The sequence below is a fragment of the Lactuca serriola genome, chromosome 4, assembly GCF_051521515.1.
Source record: "Lactuca serriola cultivar US96UC23 chromosome 4, Lser_US96UC23_V15, whole genome shotgun sequence".
In the NCBI taxonomy this organism is placed as follows: Eukaryota; Viridiplantae; Streptophyta; class Magnoliopsida; order Asterales; family Asteraceae; genus Lactuca; species Lactuca serriola.
In genome coordinates this window covers 75,062,928-75,087,488 of record NC_136411.1, presented here as the reverse complement: position 1 = coordinate 75,087,488, position 24,561 = coordinate 75,062,928, and the positions used below count along the sequence as shown (strand labels likewise).

The 24,561-nt window shown below is 31.7% G+C and overlaps 1 protein-coding gene and 1 long non-coding RNA gene across 2 annotated transcripts; both read right to left on the bottom strand.

Moving 5' to 3' along the window:
- Nucleotides 1–16,010: 16,010 nt before the first annotated feature.
- On the bottom strand, nt 16,011–17,232 carry LOC145101913 (uncharacterized). The gene is made up of 2 exons (XR_013705921.1): nt 16,591–17,232; nt 16,011–16,505 (listed from the first exon to the last, which is right to left on the bottom strand). It is a non-coding gene; the product is annotated as an uncharacterized LOC145101913 (long non-coding RNA).
- Nucleotides 17,233–22,571: 5,339 nt separating this feature from the next.
- LOC145098518 (uncharacterized) lies at nt 22,572–24,326 on the bottom strand. The gene has a single exon (XM_079036152.1). The coding sequence runs from the start codon at nt 24,324–24,326 to the stop codon at nt 22,572–22,574; it is 1,755 nt and encodes a 584-aa protein (XP_078892278.1).
- Between the last annotated feature and the right edge of the window lie 235 nt (nt 24,327–24,561).

Here is a 24,561-nt window from a genome sequence, read left to right as displayed (position 1 = left end):
TAATTGATAAGTAAGCAAAATACTTTTCATTATTAAAAATATTATGTGTTATTGCATTGCCTGTAAGAAATATATCTTCCTTATTTCTGTTGCGAATATCCATATTTCTTTTCAATAAATAAATAAAACACAAGAAACATTCGACTTAGAGAAATAAAGTCATATTTTATTAATTTGGGAAGATTGTGATGACATCATTTCTCATGAAACGAATATGACATAAAAACATAATAAATGTCATAAAACAAAACTATTATATATTATTTTTTCATCACCATCAATAGCACCACTTGTTCCTTCTGGTAGACAAGATAATTCGCAACATTTATATTTTAGAGAATCTTGATAAAGATCAACAAAATGCTTTGGTAAACGGCATGTACAAGACCAATGATCGATCATTCCACATTAGTGACAAACATTTTCAACTTTTTTTTGCCTTGACCACTTTTATCATTAGGATGTGGATTTTTGTTATTTTCCAACTTCTGGTGGTTACTTGTAATCTTGTTATTTTTATGATAATAACCTCCACGACCTCGATTATATCCATGACTATTATGATTATATGATATTGCATTCACTTCAGGGAATGCACTAGAACCGGTCGGGATTGATTGGTGATTTTTCATCAATAACTCATTGTTTTGTTTAGCCACAAGAAGACATGAGATTAATTCATATTTATTTTAAACCTTTCTCATGATATTGCTACTACAGGAGCATGTTAGTAGCATGAAAAGTAGAGAATGTTTTCTCTAGCATGGTCTTCCATAATAAAAATAATAATCAAATAAAGACTTGTATGTTAATGAATTGTTAGTTCAGAAATTCCATAAAATAAGTTGTAAGCATTGTACATGTAAACTTATAAAAAATACATACCTGAAAATAATAAGAGCTCTCTATGGTAGAATCGTGCTGATAACGTGTTATAAAATATGATCAAATAACAAGATACATTATAGATAAACAAAGACATGAGAATAAAAAGAACTTTTATTCCAATATTTGTGATGAAATCATCAAACTTTATAATACATAATATTCACTATTTATACTAGACAAAGAAGATGAAAGGTCATGTATGATATGAATGCACATTATGGTGGTGCATAACTACACTCATAAAACTCATAATAATGTTTGCTATAATGCTCACTAATTATGGAGAGTAATGAGGGAATATGGAGAATCCAATAGTCATTCACTAAATAATAATTCATAACAGAAACTATACCAAAAATAAATTATTATGATCATACTCCCGATCATAATGTGGAGACAATTACTAGGTAAACGATATAATTTATCTTTATAATTATTATAAAAATATAAATCATTTAGTTGTGATACAAAGCTCATCACATATGATAATATAATTAATTCTTGGATTTTTGGGGATTATTACCTATTAAATTATATATCATATTAATTATGCAACTTATCGAACATCGACATAAGTGAGTATTCGGCTACGCGAACGAACATCCTCCTTATCGGCTGAAGTAAGGAAATACTCAAATTATTATCGCCACAATAGTCGAACACTACGTTAATTTCACTATTTAACTAATTTCACTAAACTTCGAAAATCTTAATAATCTAAGATTCGCGTTAGTGACCCTAGTGAACGACGAATTTTATGCGTTGAAGAATTATTGTCATGGATTTTGTGGATTGTGTATCCCGTGTGTGTTTGTGGGAGGAATGTATCGAAAGGGGTGAAAGAGAGAGTTTTATGATGGTGTATTTTTCCTTTGTAGGGATCAAATCCTGGAATCGACACCTAGCTCTATAACCGTTAATCCAGGAGGAATCATATACTGTAGGTCTATGTACATGGCATAGATTTATAATAAAGAACCTTGGTGTAGATCTATTTCTTATGGAAAAATTTATGCGAATGGTTATTTTCTGTCTGTGGTTGCTAGCTACAACTTCGTCTAACGAGGCAACAGGCGTCAAGTGTTTCTTTCTTCGTTACTGTACGACTGTTTTTAAACATTAGTAATGATCTCGATTCCTCCATTTATATTTATATTGTGTCTGTGTGGCTTGTTTATTGTGCCTTTTTGGCTTGTGGCGGAGCGACGAATAGTGTCGGTTATAGACAAATTGATATATTGAAGATTTTATTCGAAGAAGTATAGATCTAGATTGAGTCAATCCTCCCAATTTGGGTCGAGTGTGTAAGAGTGTTTAGGTATTTAACTACCTCTCCCTACGATACAATTCTCCGTAAGCAGAGACGTTTGAAAGAATAGAATTGTAAAGATAATGGTTAATATTTGTCGTTGAAATTATACGAGTGGTAAAAATATGCATTTATAATTTACCGATTATTGAAAAGTATTTTGGGATGAGTTTGCCCCACTGGTTAAGTGTTGATTTCCAAATTAAGTAAGATAATGCTTAATTAATAATATGACACGGATTTACAAAGTTTATAAAATTCAAAATTTTGAGTTTTACATATAAACTATACGAACGTTTGTACAAAGTTTTAAGAGTAAACTTGGCTATTTTATGTTTACACAAAGTGTGATATGACTTTATTTATATAAATTGGTTTTCAAAATCTTTATATAAAGAGCATTTCGGTCATGAGAACCGTAAGAATTTGTTATAAGTTTGGTTTACTTATATATATTTTACAAATGGTGCATTTTTGAATTTGAGCAAATGACATTTCTAAATAAGTTTATATATACTTTTATGACTCAATTATGTTATACTTTCGATAGAAAAGTACGTGTTTATAAATGTCGGCTAACTAGATTAAATTTTATAAAACATTTTTTAGTGTAAAAATACTTTGTGTCAAAACATGTATAACTCACCAACAATTTTGTTGACGTATCTTAATGCATGTATTCCCAGGTTATTTATAAGGTCAGAAGAGTTTGTACAGAAGATTCTCCGATATTCTTATCATACAAATGTGAACGCCGGATTATTAGGCGTGTGTAGCGTTTCAACAATAACTACTGTCAATGTAATTTCCATTTCGGTAATAATAAAAGATTAAATTTGTGATGTTCAATGTATGTTCAATAACTGTGATTACTGGTTACGTCGCGCACCTCGGCGTTTCCGCCGTCGACCTAGGGTGTGACAGAATGTAATATAGATAATATTTCATTAAATATTGTATATATGTTTGTATGTTTGTGTTGCTTCAAAGCAATAATTAATTAAAAATCATGGATATGTCATATTATCTATATTATCTATTTAAGTCTCTTTTAAAATGCAAATTGTCTATCTTTATCATTTTATATTGGAGTATATGTTTAACATTTTAAGTATAATAATAAGTGTTTTTTAAAAGTTTTCTTTTACTTATTAATAATAATAATTGGTTTTAAAACTAACGAACAATAGATGTAAATAATAAAATCAAATTATAAAAATCATAGATATGTCATATTATCCATGCAAGTCTCTTTTGAAATGAAAATTACCAGTCTTATCACTTTATTATTTAATATATGTTTCATATTTGAATAATAATATTAAGTGTTTCTTAAAAGTCTTCTTTAACTTATTAATAATAATAAGTGGTTTTAAATTAGTGAACAATAATTTGAAATGATAATAACATTAAATTATAAATTATATAACGTTAGCTACAAATAAATTGTATTTTAAATGAACATCATTAATGAAACTAGAAAATAATTGCATAAGTAAAAATTTAAATTAACAATTGTTAAAAATAATACTAAATAGATAATTATATTCAATTCTATTAATGAGGAAGGTGGATTGATGTCAATGAATATTATTGTTCAAAATAGTTGAGATTATATATATATATATATATATATATATATATATATATATATATATATATATATATATAATTAGTGAAAAAAATATTATGTCAGAGTTAATTTCAATAACATAACCATTATAAACATATACTTTTCAATATTCTAACAATATATTTTTAACCTACGTTGCGCAACGCGTGAGGATTCGACTAATATATATATATATATATATATATATATATATATATATATATATATATATATATATATATAATGAAAACATAACAACACATCACTTTAGAGTAACTACATTAATTACTTTTATAATATATTACTTATAAGTAAAGAAATATACACGTGTCACTTGATCATTGGTTCCACCATATGTTGCCCTAGTTATTCATTTTCCAATGAACCTAATTCTATATATATATATATATATAATAATAATAATAATAATAATAATAATAATAATAATAAAAGGGTATAAGAGTAATCTACACTATAATTAATTATGGTAAAAGAAAACAAAATCAATCAATATCCACTAATTTAGGTTATCAGTTTCATATAACACCACCACCGATTCCCACTACTTCTTTAAAAATCATCATTCTCTCTTCACAGACCCAGAAACCCTTATCCCCTCCTAAATCAGTTTCGACACCACCAGAGCAGTAGCACCACCCCACAGCACCGTAGAACCACCAACTTTATGGATTGGAGAAGAGAACGGGTGGAGCTGGGCCCTTTCGTCGGCGATGGCGCCGACCACCGAGGGTACATCAAACAGAGACGTTCGCCAGGGACACGATGATCTCTCAGGTATGCTGATTTTAATTTCCAAGGCTTTTGTATTTCATCGATTTTGAAATTAAGTAACAATGATTTTTATCTCATCTTGTTATATGATATTGATGGATTTATGATGAATGAAACAACAGGGAGTAGTGAATAACTTGGAAGATGCACATGAACAAATTGACACTGCAATTTCAATTGCATTGAAAGAAAGCAAACCAGTGTACATCAGTATAAGTTGTAATCTGCCTAGTATTCCTCATTTTCATCCATCAATGTAAGTCTTATGAGTTATGATCCATTACCATATTTGCAATTTTTGTTTACAAACAACATTCTGTCATGGCCTCCATGTGTTCGATAAAATGTCTCAATGAAAAAATAGTTAAAAGTCTTTAACTTCACTTTGTTCCTTATTCTTTTCAGAACTATATAACTCAATTTAGATTAGGTTGGATGCCATTTTCATAATAATAGGTTGATGCTAGTTCCTTATTCTGTCAGAATTTGCAGTTAAATACATTGAGCATATCGAGAAGAAACACAGGGAACCCGAATAATGTTAGTTTTTATTCTGTCAGAATAGGTTGATGCTAGTTCCTTATTTTGTTTGTTGGGTATATTCTTGATAATACAAATTCTTAAAGAATATTCTTGCAGAATAGTTTATTTGTAAAAATATTATTGTTGTATTCTGATAGAATTGTAGTTAATTATTTGTATGTTTAATATGCAGGGTTTACAAGTGTATAACTACAAATGAGTTGGCAATGAATTTCTGGTAGAAATAGCTTCAAGAATGGCTTGAAGACCTACAAATTACTTGGCAATGAATTTCTGGTAGAAATGGCTTCAATAATGGCTTGAAGACCTGATGGGAAAGGGTTGAAGAATGAATTAAAGAATGATCACATTCATTGTTTAAGAATGTTGTTATTTTTTAAGAATTATACTTGTTATTCTTTCAGAATGTTTGTTATTATTCAATGAATCACAATCATACAATGTAATTTTTTGATATATTATTAGTTCAAAAATCGATTTTTTGTAGTCTTTCAAAATGTATTTATTAGTTTATGGTTGACATTCTGTCATTCTAACAAAATAAAATCGAAAAATATATTTACAAGTTTATGGTTGGCATTCTATCATTCTGACAGAATAAAATCGCATTTTTAAATTTGAATTAATTTAAAATATTCAGATTTTTAAAAAATAAAGAAATTAATCATCCCTAAAAATCCAAAAATTTCCTTTTTTAATATAGGTTAATTGACTAAAATGCCCTTATGTTGAAATTTGTGTGATTATATGGTACATGTTATCATATTCTACTATCATAGACCCTCAGATCATGACATTTGATTATATTCCATCCGATGGTCCAGATCTGTGCATTCTGGCACACAGTAGTTAGTAAAAACAAAATAACCTAACCATATATATATATATATATATATATATATATATATATATATATATATATGTGTGTGTGTGTGTGTGTGTGTGTGTTAAACATTTCAAATTTAAATGTATAACGTGTAAGGACGCAATGCAAATAACTAATATTAATTTAAGATTCTAATTTGTAACTCACTATTATAAATTATTCTAAATTAATCGAAATATTCAAATTTATAATAAATATCTAAATAATATTTAAATAAAGAGGTAATATCCTAATTTCGAAATACTTCATATTTTTTCTTGCTAAACAAGTTAGAAACTTGTGGAGCAAGATAGGGTTTTAATGAACTCAATCGGCCAGGGTTCACCATGTCGTACAAATGGCACGTCGTGTACAATTGATTTACAAGTTTCTTTTTTAACTTTATTTTATGGGTTTATGGTTATTAAACCCTAGCTTGGGGAATAAAGAAAATTGATAATCAATCCAAAACAAAAACTATAATACCGCACCGGAAAACCCTAAAATCGAAAAAGCATAATTTGAAAAAAAAGATTCAAATCAATTTTGAATAGCAGTGTAGTGTTAGGTAATAGGGCATTCTAAACATTTGAAGGCAATCAAACTTTTGAGGAATATGCTAAAACAAACTGGTTGATATTAATTCCAAATCATACATGAAAACTTGATAATAGATATAAGTTTTAAGTTCTATGCTTTTGCTCAATATGAAATCATGCATGATATGTGTTTCTATGTGGTAGATTTTATTACGATTACTTCACACTGAAGGACACATAAACTTTCAATGGTTAAAATAGTGACTTTTAGTATTTTACTAAAGCGAATGGACATGTTAATTATGTGTTTTTGTATCAACAATGGTGGTTTACGTGTATGCTTAAGTGACTATATATATATATATATATATATATATATATATATATATATATATATATATATATATATATATATATATATATATATATATATATATATCACATGTGTGTGCCTATTTATATCAAAGAGATTTGAAAAAAAAATGTATACATGTACGTTTGAAAATATTTTTTAATGTGCATATAAACAAAAACAAATAGGAATATGCATAAAAAATACAATCTTTTTATTGAAAAACTCATTTTTAGAAAAATATTATTTTATAAATATATAATATATTTATTTGTTGAAATTAAAAAACTGTTTTTCGTTTACTTTTGAAAATATTTTATACAAAAAAAATCATTTTTTATTTCAGCAATTTTTTTTAATATTACAAAATCAACATTTGGAAGAAGTTTCAAAATAATGCTTTTTTTATATATTTTTATATTTATTTTTCCATTTTCATATTTAAAAATTTTCGCATGTGCACATTCATACAATTTTTTTCTTATATTTTTTAGCAATCTTTTTTATATGCATATACACATGCACATGTAAATTTGATGTCAAAATTGCATGTAGATAAAAAGTTTATTGGCCAACTCCCTCAAATTTAGTTATCAAATAATCACATATATATATATATATATATATATATATATATATATATATATATATATATATATAGAGAGAGAGAGAGAGAGAGAGAGAGAGAGAGAGAGAGAGCGCGCTAGGTTCAAATGTGAATTGACATATATTGTGCAGACGTGTGGACAATGCTATTATGTGAGAATGACAAAGAAAATATATAGTTTGATAATAAGAATACGTTCAATATTATATAATTATTGTAATTGTTACGCATTTTCAATAATTAAATTGTCTATAAGGTTATTATAGACTTTTTTAATTACTCTCATTCTGTCAGAATGTTATCAGGATGTTTCTTGAGTCGTATTTTGTAAGAACGAAAATAAATGAAAACGATGCATGAGAATAAAAATGAATTAGAATTAGTGACAATCCGTTAAAATAACAATAGTTCTATAAGATTGAACATATTCACATTAGTAAACAACATATTCTCTCAGTAATTCTTATAAAATAGCATTATTCATACGTCTGCACAATAGTTGTCCATCCACATTATAACCTAGTCCTATATATATATATATATATATATATATATATATATATATATATATATATATATATATATATATATATATATATATATATTGAGGATGTTTTATCACGTTCTCAACCTTTTGGAAAACGTATTGCTAACTTTTATTACTATAAACCATTCAAGGATACATACTTGAAGTGAACTTACATATACACAATCTACTTATGATAAGCCTTAGCATATGACCCTTAACCAATAGTCCTAATTTTTATAATTTTGATTCTAAACCGCTTAAGGAATTATGGATTTAAATAATTTGATGTTATAAAATAAAATAAAATAAGAATGATTAGATCATCCTGTCAATAAATATTTATAAAATTTCAAAACTAAATGTTTATAATATGTCTAAACTAGCATCTCTGAATAATTATCTTTTAGTTATTAAGATAAATAAATAGTATGTTGGTAAAGAATTTTTTTTTCATTACAGTATATATATATATATATATATATATATATATATATATATATATATATATATATATATATATATATTAATCATAACATTCATATATTTTGGTTTCTCTAATGAAATTAACACAAGTAGTGAATAATTACAGACATATTTCTTAAGGATGAGGATGTTTCGTAGAAAATATAAACTTTTGTCGATACATATATGGAACACACACGTAATTAAATTCTATTTAGAGTTTGTTAAAATAATCATGAGAATATTATGATGAGAAAGTATATAACTACTTAGACAATCTCAATTGTGTATATAAATATAATATTTGTTTCATTTATGGTGCATTAAATCATTTCAAATTTCCAAAAAGATAAACTAACTTAAATAGTACTCCACACGATGGTTAATCTCTTTGAAACACGTATATTGATGTTTTGCATAAGCTTTTTGGTATTGTTTCCTTGCCATCAATGTAAGTTCCTATCATGTATTTACTTTTCATGTATTGCATCATTTTAAATGGATAATTATTCTAGTATTGGTATTTTTTGCATTTATAGGTAATGGCCGTATATTAAGTAATGTTGGTGCTGGGAAACCACCAAAATGTAATATAGAATGTAAGAAGGTTGATGAGGATTACTGTTGTTGTGGTTTCGAAGATACCCCATGCAGCGGAAGACTCGATATTTGTATTAAAAATTGTGCTGCGGCTAAATATTGTTGTATTTACACAAAGTAATTGTTATGGCATTATACATGTTGTTGTAACAATTGGTAAAAATATGAACGATCGTATGATGATATGTCTTGGTTATTAAGCAATATGAGTATTTTATCCAAAATGGTTGCAAGAATTTAGCCTCCTTTATTTAGATAAGTTCTTGTGAAATATAAAACACGTAACTATTGATAAATTTCGTTATGATGTATGACTACGAACCATCACCGGTTTGTGAAAATTAGCATATAACATCATTTGAACGCAACAAACTTAATTTCTGTATCAACATGTCTCTATTTGATAAGTAAGTTAAGTTTTATGTAAAACGTGTGCATAATAGTTGTGAAGGATCTAATTTGACAAATATACGAACCAAAGTGACAAAATGTGCTTAACGATATAGTTAACCGGTTAAATGTCACGAATTTATACCTTGGTCAATAAATTTTATTCTTAAATAACCAAATATATAAAATGGATTATTATAAGGCATGATTAGAAGGTATTTAAGTGTTTTTGAATAAAAAGAATAAAACATAAACATTTAAGTTCAAATACACAAAAACTACATTGTTATTTTGTACTAACAATACATGTATGTATTTGTACATATGTATTATTATCTAGTTGATAACTAGTTATGGGTCATGACTTAAAGTGATTTTATGTAAGGAATATGGTGTCTAAATCAATTAAGATAAGAGAAATGGTTGAGATAAGTGCCAATTTAACTAATAAGTGCTTAATCACTTAAGACATTTTACTAAGAATGCTTCTTAATCCCTCTTCTAATTTTCGATATTGAGACCTTCCCTCTTCATAACTAGAACTTCTAACTAACTAACTAACAAGTAGTTAGTTAATTAACTAACCCTATCTCTAAGCAACCACCCAAGCAAGTGGCTAGGCAAGATCACATCACATAACTTCCCATCCCATCACAAGCTAGACTAGGTTTTGTCCCCTTATACTCTTCCACTATGTCCTCCTTCATATCCATGAAATTTCCTCTTCATTTTACCCTCATTTAACCAGCCAATGCTCCAGGGAATTACTCTCAACCTTCATCTCATTTTCAGCCACAAGAACTTCCTTCCAAAGCCATCAAAACTGTGAACTAAAGGGTTGTTGTCCCTTTTCTGTTTCAGCCACCATTTCACCCATCTACACCTTCCTTTTGCTTGATATTTTTACCACCAAATACCCCTGAAAGTTAGTTGTTATGCTACTCCAAAATTGAGATTCAAAAAAGTGAGTAAACTACCTTTTCTTACCCTTTTGATGTGAAGATTTCGTGACAGCAACATAGCTAAAACAACAGTTGTTTTGGAGCATCAAAAAAACACCCAAAAGTTCTTCATCTTTTTGCCTATTTTCGAGATTTAAAGTATACCATATGTAGCTACTTTCAAACACTTCAAACCCCTGAGAAAGTTACCCTTTACCTCTCAAAAAGCTTGTGTTATCCCACCTCCTTCTGGCAACATACATTTGATCCAAGTTGAAGCTAGGTATATTCTTGATTTCTACTCTTTCTTTTTATCAAAACCACTGATTTTAAATGATTTAATACATGATAGAAGTCTAACATACATGTAAATATATGTCTTTATGTGTTAATACATCCAAAAGAATACTCAAATCGCAAACTTGAGTGGAACCGGAAACCACACAAACCATTCTCAACCCGAATAACTCTACGCGACAAAAGTGAGTTTTCTACGGCCCCTCTTTTATGTTTTACAATTTTTGGGGGAGAATACACACTAAACAAATTATAGTTGAAAGATTTAAAGGCTTTGCTAACTAGAAATGCAAGTTATGTCACTAAACATATCTAAGCTTAAATTTCAGCTTTTCACAGAAAAATGTTATGGTCTGTTCATGGACTATTTTGCCCTTCTTAAACTTAATGGATTTCAAAAATGTACAATATAAAAATATTTCAGGTTTATACCTTTCCAAGGACTACTCTCATGCGTTCATATGATTTTTTTCTACAATTTATAATGATTTTTACAAAACTTTTTATCATTTCAGAACAATTTCGGACCAGTCTGTAAAAATGAACATTTTCACTCTGGTTACGAACCACTTAAGGTCAGGGTAAACATTATGGACTAAGTAGACTCATTTTCTAAACTTTGAGAGTTTACGAATCTAGATTTCGACTTACGATGATTTTTCTATGATTTTCTAAAAACACTGACATAATTTCCCTTTTGATTTATCTTGCTGTTTGGTCTTTCAAATGCATATACAAAGTTTTGTTGTAAATGAGAAATACACAAATAATGATATTGTTTAATTCACACATACTTTAATAGTTACAAAATGTCACAACTAGCATTTTTTCTAGGAAAATTCTATTCTCATGAAAACATCATATATTGTAAGGCTTGTACTCTAAGTGAATATTGTACCCTATGTTCAATAAACGTCATCCATTTGAATGCAAACTCTTGGATGAAGGTCAAAACCTAATACAATACATCTCATATGTTCAACTATGAGTTGAAAACCCTAGACATCCCGTTTCAAGTTCACTATGGATTAAGATTCTCTTATTGGGCCTGATGGACCGATAAACCTTCAACTTGACTATCTTGGGCCTAGAAACCCTAATTGGGCTCTAATTAAACCCACATTCATAAACCTTAACATTTTGGGCCATGTGGACCTAGAATGGTTCATTCTATTCCTAATGGGCCAAATTGGGCCATAAGTGATTTTAAATTTCCTAATGGGTCGTAAACCCTTTTCAATTGGACTTCATTGGGCCGTGACCACTAATGAGGGCCCAATGGGCAGAAAATTATATGTTTAGGTTCCAAAAATCCTAACTAAATGTTAATGGGCTCAAACTATTCCATTCCCACTCCTTAGCCCAAAGATCTCGGCCCAACATCAATTAAACAAAAAAAAGGGAAATGTAATAAGAGTTGACTTAGGAGGTGCCACCTTCATAATGTTCATATCCATGCAAGGACCCCATACTTCCAATCAAGTCACCTCGCCAACTCTCTCCCCTATCCTCTTGATATCTCGGCCAAGAACTAAAAAACACACACACACTCTTTCAAACACTTTCTCAATCACTCTCAAGCATCATTCTCCTCCTTCCTCCAAGATCTCGAAAACTTGCTAGAGATTTAAGGATCTTCATCAAGTCATTCCAATTTTTGGTAAGTTATTGTCAAACACAAGTATCTTCTTTCATCTTAACATGAAAAACTCCTTCTTACATGGTTTTATTCCATGATCACACCTTAGAAGCTTCATAAACTTGAGATCCACAATAAAGGTGTGCTAAGACCAAAAATCTCTTCCACTTCTTCTCCAAAAACCGAAACATCAAGCAAAGGTGAGCTCATACCCCTTATTTTCGATTTTTACTTGGTTTTGGGGGAGAATACAAGTTGCTTTATGTAGATCTATGTGTATATGCATGAATATGTGTGTTTTTCATAACTTATTTGTTGATTATGTGCTATTTACTTCATTAATCTAAAAATATGAGAAGAATATTAAGTTTATCACTTGGATCTACATGAAAACCTTGAGAAAAGTATGTGTTATCACATATAATACATGTAAACTTGTAGATCTGGGATTTATACGCTTAAAATAGCAAAAAGGAGTGTGGTGTTCAAAGATCTATAAACTAGACTCATAATTCAGCCCTTGACAGAAAAGTTTTTGTCCAATCTCGGACCGTTTTGATCAACTTAATGATAATATTTTTCAAAACTGTTTTACATGCAAACATTTCAGGTTTATACCTTTAAAATGATTACTCTCACGTTCTCATACGATTTTTCTACAATTTTTGGCAAATTTTACAAAACTGCCTATCAGATTTGAAATAATTTCGGACTAGCTTGTGAAGGTGAGCAATTTCACACTTGTTAGAGGCCATTAAAAAATATGAGAAAAATTTTGAACAAAGTAGACAAAATTTCCAGACTTCCAGAATTACGGATCTAAATTTCGACTTACGATGATTTTTCTACAAATTTTTCAACAACTAGGTCATAAAAGCCAAAAACCAGAAAAATGTGTGTTTCCACAAAAATCAAGCCATAAATGATATTTTTGACAAAAATGGGTTTAAAATGTTATTTTTACCACAAAATAGCCATAAACACAAGTTTTGAACAAAATGGGGACTAAAGTGTTATTTTTACAAAAAAAAAAATTGGGCCTTAATTGTAAATTTTTGGCTTATTGGGACAAAAACGTCATTTTTACAAAAAGTTGGCCTTTTATGCTATTTTAGTGAATACTTGAACCAAAACCAACAATAAACTAGCAAACGGATTAATTTTGATCATTTTTAGGTTATTGGGCCCTAGTGGCCCATTTATATGTTTGATAGGTTTTGTATACTAATTGCGTGCTATTTGGGCCTATAAATACCTTACATGTGAAATGGGCCTTAGCTGTCTTTTTACATATATTTTGAAATAACTCACATGTTTAGTGATGCCCTAATGGCTCACTTACATGGTTCGTTGGGCCTGGAATGAGGCCCATGTTATATAATCTCATTCATATTAGGTTTTGAAATAACTCACATGTTTAGTGATGCCCTAATGGCTCACTTACATGGTTCCTTGGGCCTGGAATGAGTTTTATACGTTTATCTTTGCGTAAATTCGATTAAGGATCTAGTGAGTTTTTGTCGGTTGACACCTATTAAGTGTTCAATCGTAGCCTATAGTTATAATCAGAGTCTCTTGGAAGGAGAGCGGGGTTTTGTGTATAGACCTATACGGGGATGACACCCACACCTGAGTTGTTCGCTACAGTTAGACTATATCGGTCTAGGGTGACTATAACCTTATTCTATTTTTCAATTGGCGTTCACAAACGCCAAGGCAGACGAAATTGTCATTATTTAGTATGGTTATAACGGCTCACTTAGATAAATTAATGTTATGAAGTTTGCGGAAGACCATTTTCTATTATGTTGGATTGCTAGGAAACTTACTCACACTGGTACCCCACCTCGGTGTTGGTACGACAACATTATCTATTTTCTTTTATGATTGGATTGCTCGGTAACTTACTCATATCGGTACCCCACCTCGGTGTTGGTACGACAACATTAACTATTCTTCTTTTACGGGCAACATCGGGTTGTCCGGGGATATTCTATTTACACTTTCTTCAATCACTTTTGACAATCTATTAAACAATAACACACATGCATTAATACAAGATCGGACATAACATACCAAACTATTTTAAGAAAATACATGATTTTCTTGTGATTACAAAGTTATACAAATCATTTTATCAAATATCCTTATGAACTCACCAACATTATATATGTTGACGTTTTCAAAATAACTTGTATTCTCAGGGACTCGTTAAGCAGAAGAATCAACAAGAATAGGGGATTTTGTTTTGTGTACTGTTAAACATCATACATTGAATGTTTTGGTCATGTTATTTAAAAGATTGTACTTGATGTAAACAATGACAATTGTATTATATTATGCATGGTAATGATGATGTTATGTTTCATTTATATTCACTGTAATGATATTTCAAGATGATGTCATACACAAGCCCCCGGACGTTTCCGCCGTCTGATTCGGGGGTGTGACACAAAAGTGTAAATTATAACAAGTATTTCTAATATGATCATGTTGACAACCTCATAAGATAAGATGATTTGGACTATGTCGATTTTGGTCACTCACAGTTGGGGTGTTGTATAAACTTTGTTGGTCACTTACAGTTGGAATACTGTCTAAACATATATATGGTCACTTACAGTCGGAGTACTGTCTAAACATTTGTTATGGTTACCTACAGTCGGAATACTGTCTAAACATGTATATAGTCACTTATAGTCGACGTATTGTATAAACTCATATAGGGACACATACGACTGTTGTCTAGTTAGAACTTTGGTAGTTTTACATTATTAAGCATTACAACCAAAAGTCTTCAAACTCAAATAATCGGGAATTATAACAAAGTCCCGAATACAAATACACTAATACAAACTAGGTGTAACAATTGACAAAATTGGGTCAATTATTGACGATCAGTTAATGTAAGTGTTGCTATAATCTAGATCAAATGTATGATATGCTAATGTTTATTAAATAAGTTTAAACGGTACTACGATTAATTGCTCAAAATTTATATATTATGAACTGAAAGAGTTATGATTTTTCATCCGAGTTCATTTTAAGCACTAATTTACAATCAAGAATCAGTGGCATGAAAACCATAGAATTGTACCAGATTGAGCATGAAACCTTAAAATTTTGACTTCAACATAGTTTCTATTATTGGTAATTCATGTCGAAAATAGTTTGGAAATCGAATTCGGTGGTGACGAATCTTAACGATAAAATAGTTCAATATTTCAAAAATCATGTAAATTAATATACATATATGTATGAAGAGTGTATTTTTCAAACAATATAATATGTAGTGGCTAAAGCTCTTATAAAATGCATATTGCATATGTCAAATAGACAATTATGTTAAACACAATGTGTATATGTTATGTAATTAAAAGTCTATAAAAACACTAAATATATACATATTTATTCATATGTTTTGTATCATTTCAAATACCAATTAATTGAATATATGGCAATTCGGGCATTTACTATATACAAATCCTGAACTCTTTATATGCCTTACCATCATAAATGCTAAACCTTGATATAGGAGTGTATAAGTATTGTGCATATACATTATTGCCTTCAAAATCTAAAACGAATACACACATAAATACACACATGTATATGACTAAGGAAACTATTAATACATATGAAGACTAATAGAAATTCAACAAAATACATAACTAGGTACATTTATGTTACCAGTTTTCTTAATCACCAAAACACCTACATGTACAAATAAAAGCCAATAATATGCAATGCAATCTACACAAGATCATTCCCAAAACTTGTTGTACACAAGTTTATCATCAAAGTCAACTGAAAATCTGAACTAGATCACTAAACGTTACTATATCAATGACAATAAACACAAACCCTCTCACACATGGGCAAATTAGTGATGTACCTCCACAATCCTCCAAGAGATTTCCAAGTACTTCCAATATCTCAAGAACTTCTAGATATCTGCTTTTGATCACATAGGAAAGTCACAAACTCACTCTTTCTCTCCCTTCTTTCTGTTTCTATGCAAAGCCAAGAGCACCTCCATTGGAGGTGGTTTTCTTGTGGTTTCCCGGTGAGCTAAGGAGCAGCAGCCCCTCCTCCAGTCAAAGAAGCTCAAACCCAAACATCCTTCTCCTATATCAATTTCTGTCAAAAGCAAACCCAAACAACCATTTTGTTCATTCCATAGATTCCTGTTAAAACAAACAAAATCCCAAAAGAAACTTCTTACCTATTGTTGATCGGAACTGCCAAAGCAATGGGGAAACATCGTGATTGTCGATCGGGCCAGAAAAGAAGAAACACGAGGATCTCCGGAGACGCCTACTGCCGCCCTCGGCTTACCATTTTCGGCATCGCAAACCACCACCTTCATCACCTCCTTCCATTTATCCTTCGCCCTTCGCCAGTTTCTTCGATTGGAACCACCCAAGCCCCCTGAATGTCGATGTGCTTTCCTTTTCTCGAGCTGTGGCTGCCGACGAACCAAACGCACCAAGGAAGGCTCGTCGGAGACTGATCGCTGCTACGGTTCATCACCGGAACAGCCCCCTCGCAATCACAGCTGTTGACGACAACCATCACCGAACCACCTCAGTTTGCTTCTTCAACCGTTCGATCCTTTCCCCTTCCTTGATCTGTGGAGAAGACGATGAAGGACTCACCGGAGATCGACCTCCCCGTCCCTCCTCGCGATTTGAATGACCACCATTGGAACTCCTTCATCGCTTCCGATTCGTTCGTTCCTCCCGATCCCCAAAACAGATGAAGAAGATGATGCGTCGACCCCTTTGTATACTTGATGAAGTTGTCGAAATCAGTCCCTGCAATTGTATAGCCAAAACTTAAAATCAGCCATTTGATAAAACCCTTACAAACCTACTCCCATGTGATTTAGTCTTTTCAAAAATAGTCCCTAAACAATTTTAAAAGATCAAAAATAGTCCCTTTGTGTAAAATAAATTACAAACTAACCTTTTCTTTTAAATATGAAATATTTGAAAACAAGTCCCTTTAGTTAAAATATTACAAAAATAGTCATGCGCTTTGTTTTAACTCAAAAGACGTCAAGATGTGGTTTTTCACGAAAAGCTTCACCAAAATGAACCGGGATCGAGATCACGCTTCGAATATGAGTTTTTACAGCCCCTCTTTTACAGTTTTAATATTTGGGGGAGAATGCATGTGTGTCTATTAAAGTTTAGATAATTTTCATATTTTATACACAAATTAGCAACATATTTTATTATTGGTCAAAAACTTATTAAATAGCAAATCTAAAATGCTATAAATCATTTATAAACTATATAAGTAAAGTAGATTGCTATAATAACAAATGTTGATATTATAAGTCACATGAATGATGATTGGATATGTATAAGTTAAAGTATCTCATGGAAGCATGGAAAGATATAAAAATGACCAAAATTAGTATTCGTGTATAAAGCGAAAGTACATTGTCATAATCGATGGAATGATTAAACCCATGAAATTATATAATTATTTAGTTAAAATTTTAAGAATTCCAGTTATCGTTTTCCTAAACGATGAATAATTTTACATATCTAGTGAATTTATAATGGAATATATAGGTTCATCATACCTATTCCATGTAGGTTCATCACACCTACTTTGTATATTCCATATAGGTTCATCATACCTATTCCATGTAGGTTCATCATACCTACTACATATATTCCATATAGGTTCATCATACATATTCCGCATACCATATCCAATACGTTTGAGTTTCCATTATAAACTATTATGGGTTTCGCGAAAGCTAAGATCTCAATACTTAGTAGAAACCATACAATATATAACCATTAATCCTCGAGGGAACGACTAACGTCGGGTGTAAGTTTCATATTATTGATCTTATATGGTTCGACCGCCCGCCTGGAGTTGCTAGCTACAACTACGTCTGATGATATTAATTTTGGCGTTGGCGTTAGCATTATCGAACATTACCACGTGTTACAACGGGGTGAATGACTTTAGCACGCCCTATTTATGGTGTCGGTGCAATAATAAAGTATAGTGTCACGATTTTCGGTTATGATTTCATATAAAATCCTAGTTTTGTTTCGTTGCCGTATAAAATTGATATTGGGTTTATACGGGGTTTTTGTTCAGTGATACTAGTTGAAAGAGACTATATGTAATGGGAGAGCTTGAGACTCAAAATGATAAGTGTCAATACAAGAAATTAAGTTGTATAACACTAAATTATTATCATGATACGACTGAACAAGATTAATTAACTTACATAGAATAAGTTATTTATATAAACTATTTGTTTTTATAAGAAAACACAATATGTACGTGGGAGGAGTTTGCCCCACCGGTTAAGTGACGGTTTTCAAATTAAGTCAAATAATAGTTAATTATTTTCAATTACTTATATGTATTTTTCAACTTTTATACATTTGGATTTGAACAAATGGTATTTATAAATGATTCATAACACATTATTATAACTCTATTATTTTAAACTTTTAATAGAAAAGTAAATATTGATAAAAGTTGGTCAACCGGCTAAATCTTATCAAACACTTTTGGTTATAAAAATACTTTGTGTCAAAACCTGTAGAACTCACCAACAATTTTGTGGACGTATTTTAATGCATGTATTCTCAGGTTATTTAGCAGGTCGGAAGTGTTCGCTCAGAAGACTCTCCGTTAGTTATATTATACCTTTGTAAACGCCGGATTTTTAGGCGTGTGTCACGATTTAGTAATAGTCATTGTCAATGTAATTTCTATTTTGGTAATAATAGAAGATTATATTTGTACTATTCAATTTATGTTTGATAATTGTGATTACTGATTTACGCCGCGCACCTCGGCGTTTCCGCCGGCGGCCGAGGGTGAGTCACTAGGATGAGGTTGTATGTAGTATAAATATTGTTTGGAGATTGTTAAACCGATTGTTAGTATCTATTTATACAAATACTAAATATTTTGATTCACAAAAATATGTTCACATTTACTTTTATCGTAAGTATGTTAACATGGATACTCATATTGGATTTCAAGTATCGGGTCTCACACGAAGCATATCGGTAACATTATCGACCATGTTTTGCACAAATCTACTTATGATAAGCCTTAGTGTATGACCCTTAACCAATAGTTCTAATTTTTATAATTTTAATTCTAAACCGCTTAAGGAATTATGGATTAAATAATATAATGTTATAAAATAAAATTTAACAAGAATTATTAGATCATCCTATCAATAAAAATTTATAAAATTTTCAAAACTAAACGTGTATCATATGTCTAACCTAGCATCTCTGAATAATGATCTTTTAGTTATTAAGATAAATAAAGGGTATGTTGATAAAGAATTTTTTCCTTACACTATATATATATATATATATATATATATATATATATATATATATATATATATATATATATATATATTAATCATAACATTCATATATTTTAGTTTGTCAAATGAAATGAACAAAAGTAGTGAATAATTACACACATATTTCTTAAGGACGGTGATTTTTCGTAGAAAATACAAACTTTTGTCGATACATATATGGAACACACGTAATTAAATTTTATTTAGAGTTTGCCAAAATAATCATGCGAATATTATGAAGATAAAGTATATAATTACTTGACAATCTCAATTGTGTATATAAATATAAGATTTGTTTCATTTATTGTTCATTAAATCATTTCAAAATTCCAAAAAGATAAACTAACCTAAATAGTACTCCACACAATGGTTAATCTCTATGAAACACGTATAATGATGTTTTGTATAAGCTTTTAGGCAGGCCCGGCCTTACATAGTTTTAAACTAAGCCCTTGCTCAGGGCCTCCAATTCTAAGGGGCCCACTTAACCCAAAATTCAATTAGGGATTGACGGTTCGATTTTTTGCTGAACGCAGGCATGCAAAAACCAATCTTGCACGCTGAAATTGAATGCGACTCAGGTACTCAGCGACTGTTCTTCTTCATCTCTGCCCTTTGATTCTATTCTTTAACGAAGCAAAAACCATTACCACTACTAGTCTTCTTATGATTCTCAGTTCTTTGTTCCTAGATTTGATGATTTAAAAGGCTAAATTCTAAAAAGTTAAAAGGTATGTTCTTATTCAGTTCCTTCTCTGATTCTCTACTTCTCCATAACTGATAATTGTCTATTTTTGAATGCTGATTATCTATGATTATCTATGATTGTGAATTTGTGTCTTATGAATTGTGATATTCTAATAATTTATGATAAATTTTGTTATGTTGATTAATCATTAAGTTGAATATGTTTAAACTTTGATGTAGAAAGTAGAATAGTCAGGACTGATTCTTCATTCTCGATTAGGCTATTAGGGTTAAATTTTTTATCAGGTTTTTTGTATTGTGAATTTTGTATCAGATTTTTGAGTTATGTTTTCTGAAAAGTTTGGACTATTACTCTTATTATTGCCGGTCTCAAGCCCCGGATAAAGAGGAGGGTTTATAACATTAAATATAGTAAATGCCAAAGGGCCCTAAATTTTTGGTTCGCTTAGAGCCCCAAAACTGGTTGAGTCAACATCCTTTTGGAGAAGGAGGCACATCGGTCGCGTGATCTTCGAGAAATATTTGATAAATCTTCTATAGAATCTCGCATGGCCCAAGAAAGATCGCACTTCTCTAGCACATGTTGGGTAAGGAAGGGTTTGGATGACATAAATTTTGGCTTTATCAACTTCAATTCCCTTTTTGGAGACAATATGAACCAAGATGATGCCTTGATTGACCATAAAGTGACACTTCTCAAAGTTTAACACTAACTTTTTCTCAATGCACCTTTTTAAAATCTTCTTAAGATTATCCAAGCATTCATCAAACGAATTGCCATACACCGTGAAGTTGTCCATAAATACCTTAATTATATTCTCTACATACTCGGAAAAAATGCTCACCATGCATCTTTGGAATGTGGCGGGGGCATTGCATAATCCAAATGACATCCACTTGTAGGCAAACGTACCAAAGGGGCATGTGAAGGTCGTCTTGTCTTGATCTTCGGGTGCAACGGGTATTTGATGAAAACCCGAGTATCCATCGAGGCAACAATAATGCGATTTTCCCGCCAATCTCTTTAGCATTTGGTTGATGAAAGGAAGAGGGAAATGATCTTTTCGTGTGCTTGAATTTAACTTTCTATAATCAATGCATACCCTCCATCCATTTTGAACTCGAGTAGGTACCATTACGCCCTTGTTATTCTTTACAACTGTGATTCCCGTTTTCTTGGGAACCACTTGGACCGGACTAACCCATTTGGAGTCGGAAATCAGGTAAATTATGTCTGCATCAAGGAGTTTGATGATTTCTTTCTTAACAACTTCCATCATGGGAGGATTTAATCATCGTTGAGCTTCTCTTCTAGGTTTACAATCATCTTCTATGAGGATCTTCTGAGTGCAAATATTAGGACTTATCCCCTTGATATCCGCTATCGTCCATCCCATTTCTTCTTTATGTTCCTTCAATACTTCAATCAATTGATTTTCTTCAAAGTCTTTCAATTGAGAGGAGATGATCACCGGAAGAGATTTGTCTTGACCTAGATAAACGTACTTCAAATGGCTAGGAAAAACTTTCAATTCAAGTGTGGGTGGTTGGATTATTGAAGGGGGCATCTTGTTTGGAGAATGAAATAAGGAAACTTGAGAAATATCCTTCTTTGTGGAATTGTTAACTTCTAAAATCTTCACAATCTCTTCAACTTCGGAGTCCAATGTGTACATATCCAATGTTTTCTTCAAACTTTCACAATCAAGACTCAAGTTGAGCACCATCTTCAAAATATCTCCATATGATAACTCGAATAGTTGTTGGGTGATTGGTTTAATCACATCGACCCGATACAATGGAGAAATATTGCTAGGATACCTCATGGCTTCAAAGATGTTGAAGTGAATGGTCTCGCCATCGAACTGCATGGTGATCTTCCCATTATGAACATCAATAATCGTGTGAGCGGTATTCATGAAGGGTCTTCAAAGGAGAATCATAGATGACTTGGACGGAGTCTTCTCTTAAAGGTCAATGACATAGAAGTCCGCTGGAAATACTAGTTGATTGAATTGCACTAGTACATCTTCTAACACGCCTCTTGGAAATACACTTGACTTGTCAGCTAATTGAATTATCACTCCGGTTTCTTCGAAATGTCCAACATTGAGAGATTGAAAAACCTAGTAGGGCATCACATTTATTGAAGCTCCAAGATCTAGCATTGCACTTTCAACATGTAAATCACCAATTGTGCATGGAATAGCGAACATTCCCGGGTCCTTACATTTGGGTGGTAACTTCTTTTGGATAACCGCGGACACATTTGCATTGACTTGAATCTTTTCATCCGCCTTAAATGTCCTCTTATTGGTGCATAAATCCTTAAGGAATTTGGCATAGCGTGGTATTTGCTTGATTGCATCCAATAAGGGAATGTTGATTTGGACTTTGCGGAAGGTTTCAAGAAATTCCTTTTCATCCTCCTTTTTCTTCGATGAAGCCAAACGGGATGGGAATGGTGGTGGTATAACCAATGGCTTGACATTCTTGTTGGAAGAGTCGGGTTGATCAACATTTGGCACAACCGGTTCCTTTGGAGGAGTTACAACTTTCGAAGGTTCCACTATAATAACTTCATATTCGTCTTCTCTTGAGACTCTCTTAGGGTTACTTTCTCCAAGTGTTTTCCCACTTCGCAAAGTTATTGCACTCACATTGGGGTTCTTCTCGGTTTGAGATGGAAGTTTACCCCTTTGTTCCATCTTGTTGAGAGTGGTGGCCAAGTCTCCAGTTTGTGCTTGAATGTTGGAGAAGGTGTTCTTGGTTTCTTGTTGAAATTGTGTTTGACTTTGAGCAAGAGAAGTAACAAGTTCTTGAAGGCTCATTTGATGGTTACCACTTGATTGGCCTTGTTGTGGAGGTTGTTGGTAGTTTGGAGGGTGAAAAGAAGGTTGTGGATATGGAGGTTTTTGAGAGGGGTATTGCGGATGTTGAGGTCTCATCAAAATATTTGGTGGGTTTTGCTTTGGTGGATATGGATTGTGTGGGTTGTTCCTCCAATTTGGGTTGAAATTGTTTTGAAATCCCTTGGGTCTTGGTTGAACTTGATATCCTCCTATTGCATTCACATCTTCCGGTTCGTTACTAAGTGAGGGACACTTATCCGTACAATGCCCCGTCATTGCACAAATGCCACACACCATCAATTGTTGGCCACTTCCCACCACCATTTGACTTAGCACATTAGTTAAATCCAAGAGCTTTGATTCCAAGTGTTGAGTGTTGCTAACTTCACCAACCACTTGTGGAGAATTTCTCTTCATTCCATTTCGGGTTCCAAAGTTTCGTTGATTTTGAGAAATGGTTCCAAAAAGGGATCTTATCTCTTGGGATGTCTTGTTGAAGATGTCACCACCACTTGAAGCATCAATCATCCTCCTATCTTTGTCATTCATTCCCTCATAAAATTGTTGAAGAAGTAGTTGTTTGGGAATGTTGTGTTGAGGGCAACTTGTACACAAGTTGTTGAATCGCTCCCAAAAATCATGAAAAGTCTCATTCTCCTCTTGACGAATCCCCAAAATATCACTTCGTTGACTTGATATTCGGTAGGTAGGATAAAACTTGCTATTGAAGGCCTTGAGTAACTCTTCCCATGTGTGAATAGATCCCGATGGCAAGTTGAATAACCATTCTCTAGCTTTATCTTCCAAGGTGAGTGGGAAGGCGGTTAACTTGAAATCATCAAATGTCACATTTTCGGGCAACATGCTAACACATATCATGTGAAAGGACTTCAAATGCCTTTGAGGATCTTCTCTATCCAAACCATGGAATTTGGTAAGTTGATGTATGAAACTTGACTTCAATTCAATTCCCCGGCGGTTTGCGGGATAAACAATATCAAGAGGTGTGTGAGTAACATCTGTCTCCATCATTTGTCTAAGTGTCAACTCTTGAGGGGGATTGGGTGGGTTGGGGTGATTGGGATATTGTTGCATGTAATTGGGATATTGTTGGTAGGGTGGGTATTGGTGGTTCATTTGTGGTAGATAAGGTTGGTAGTTAGGGTATTGGTGATAAGGGAGTTGTTGTGGTGGATACATTGGGGGTTGATGCATTGGAGGGTGTTGGTAATTAGGTGGATTTGGGTAATGTACTTGTTGTTGA

What these genes read in the sequence shown, in the direction of transcription:
- LOC145098518 (XM_079036152.1), bottom strand. Translation starts at nt 24,326, where the DNA reads ATGGAGACAGATGTTACTCACACACCTCTTGATATTGTTTATCCCGCA.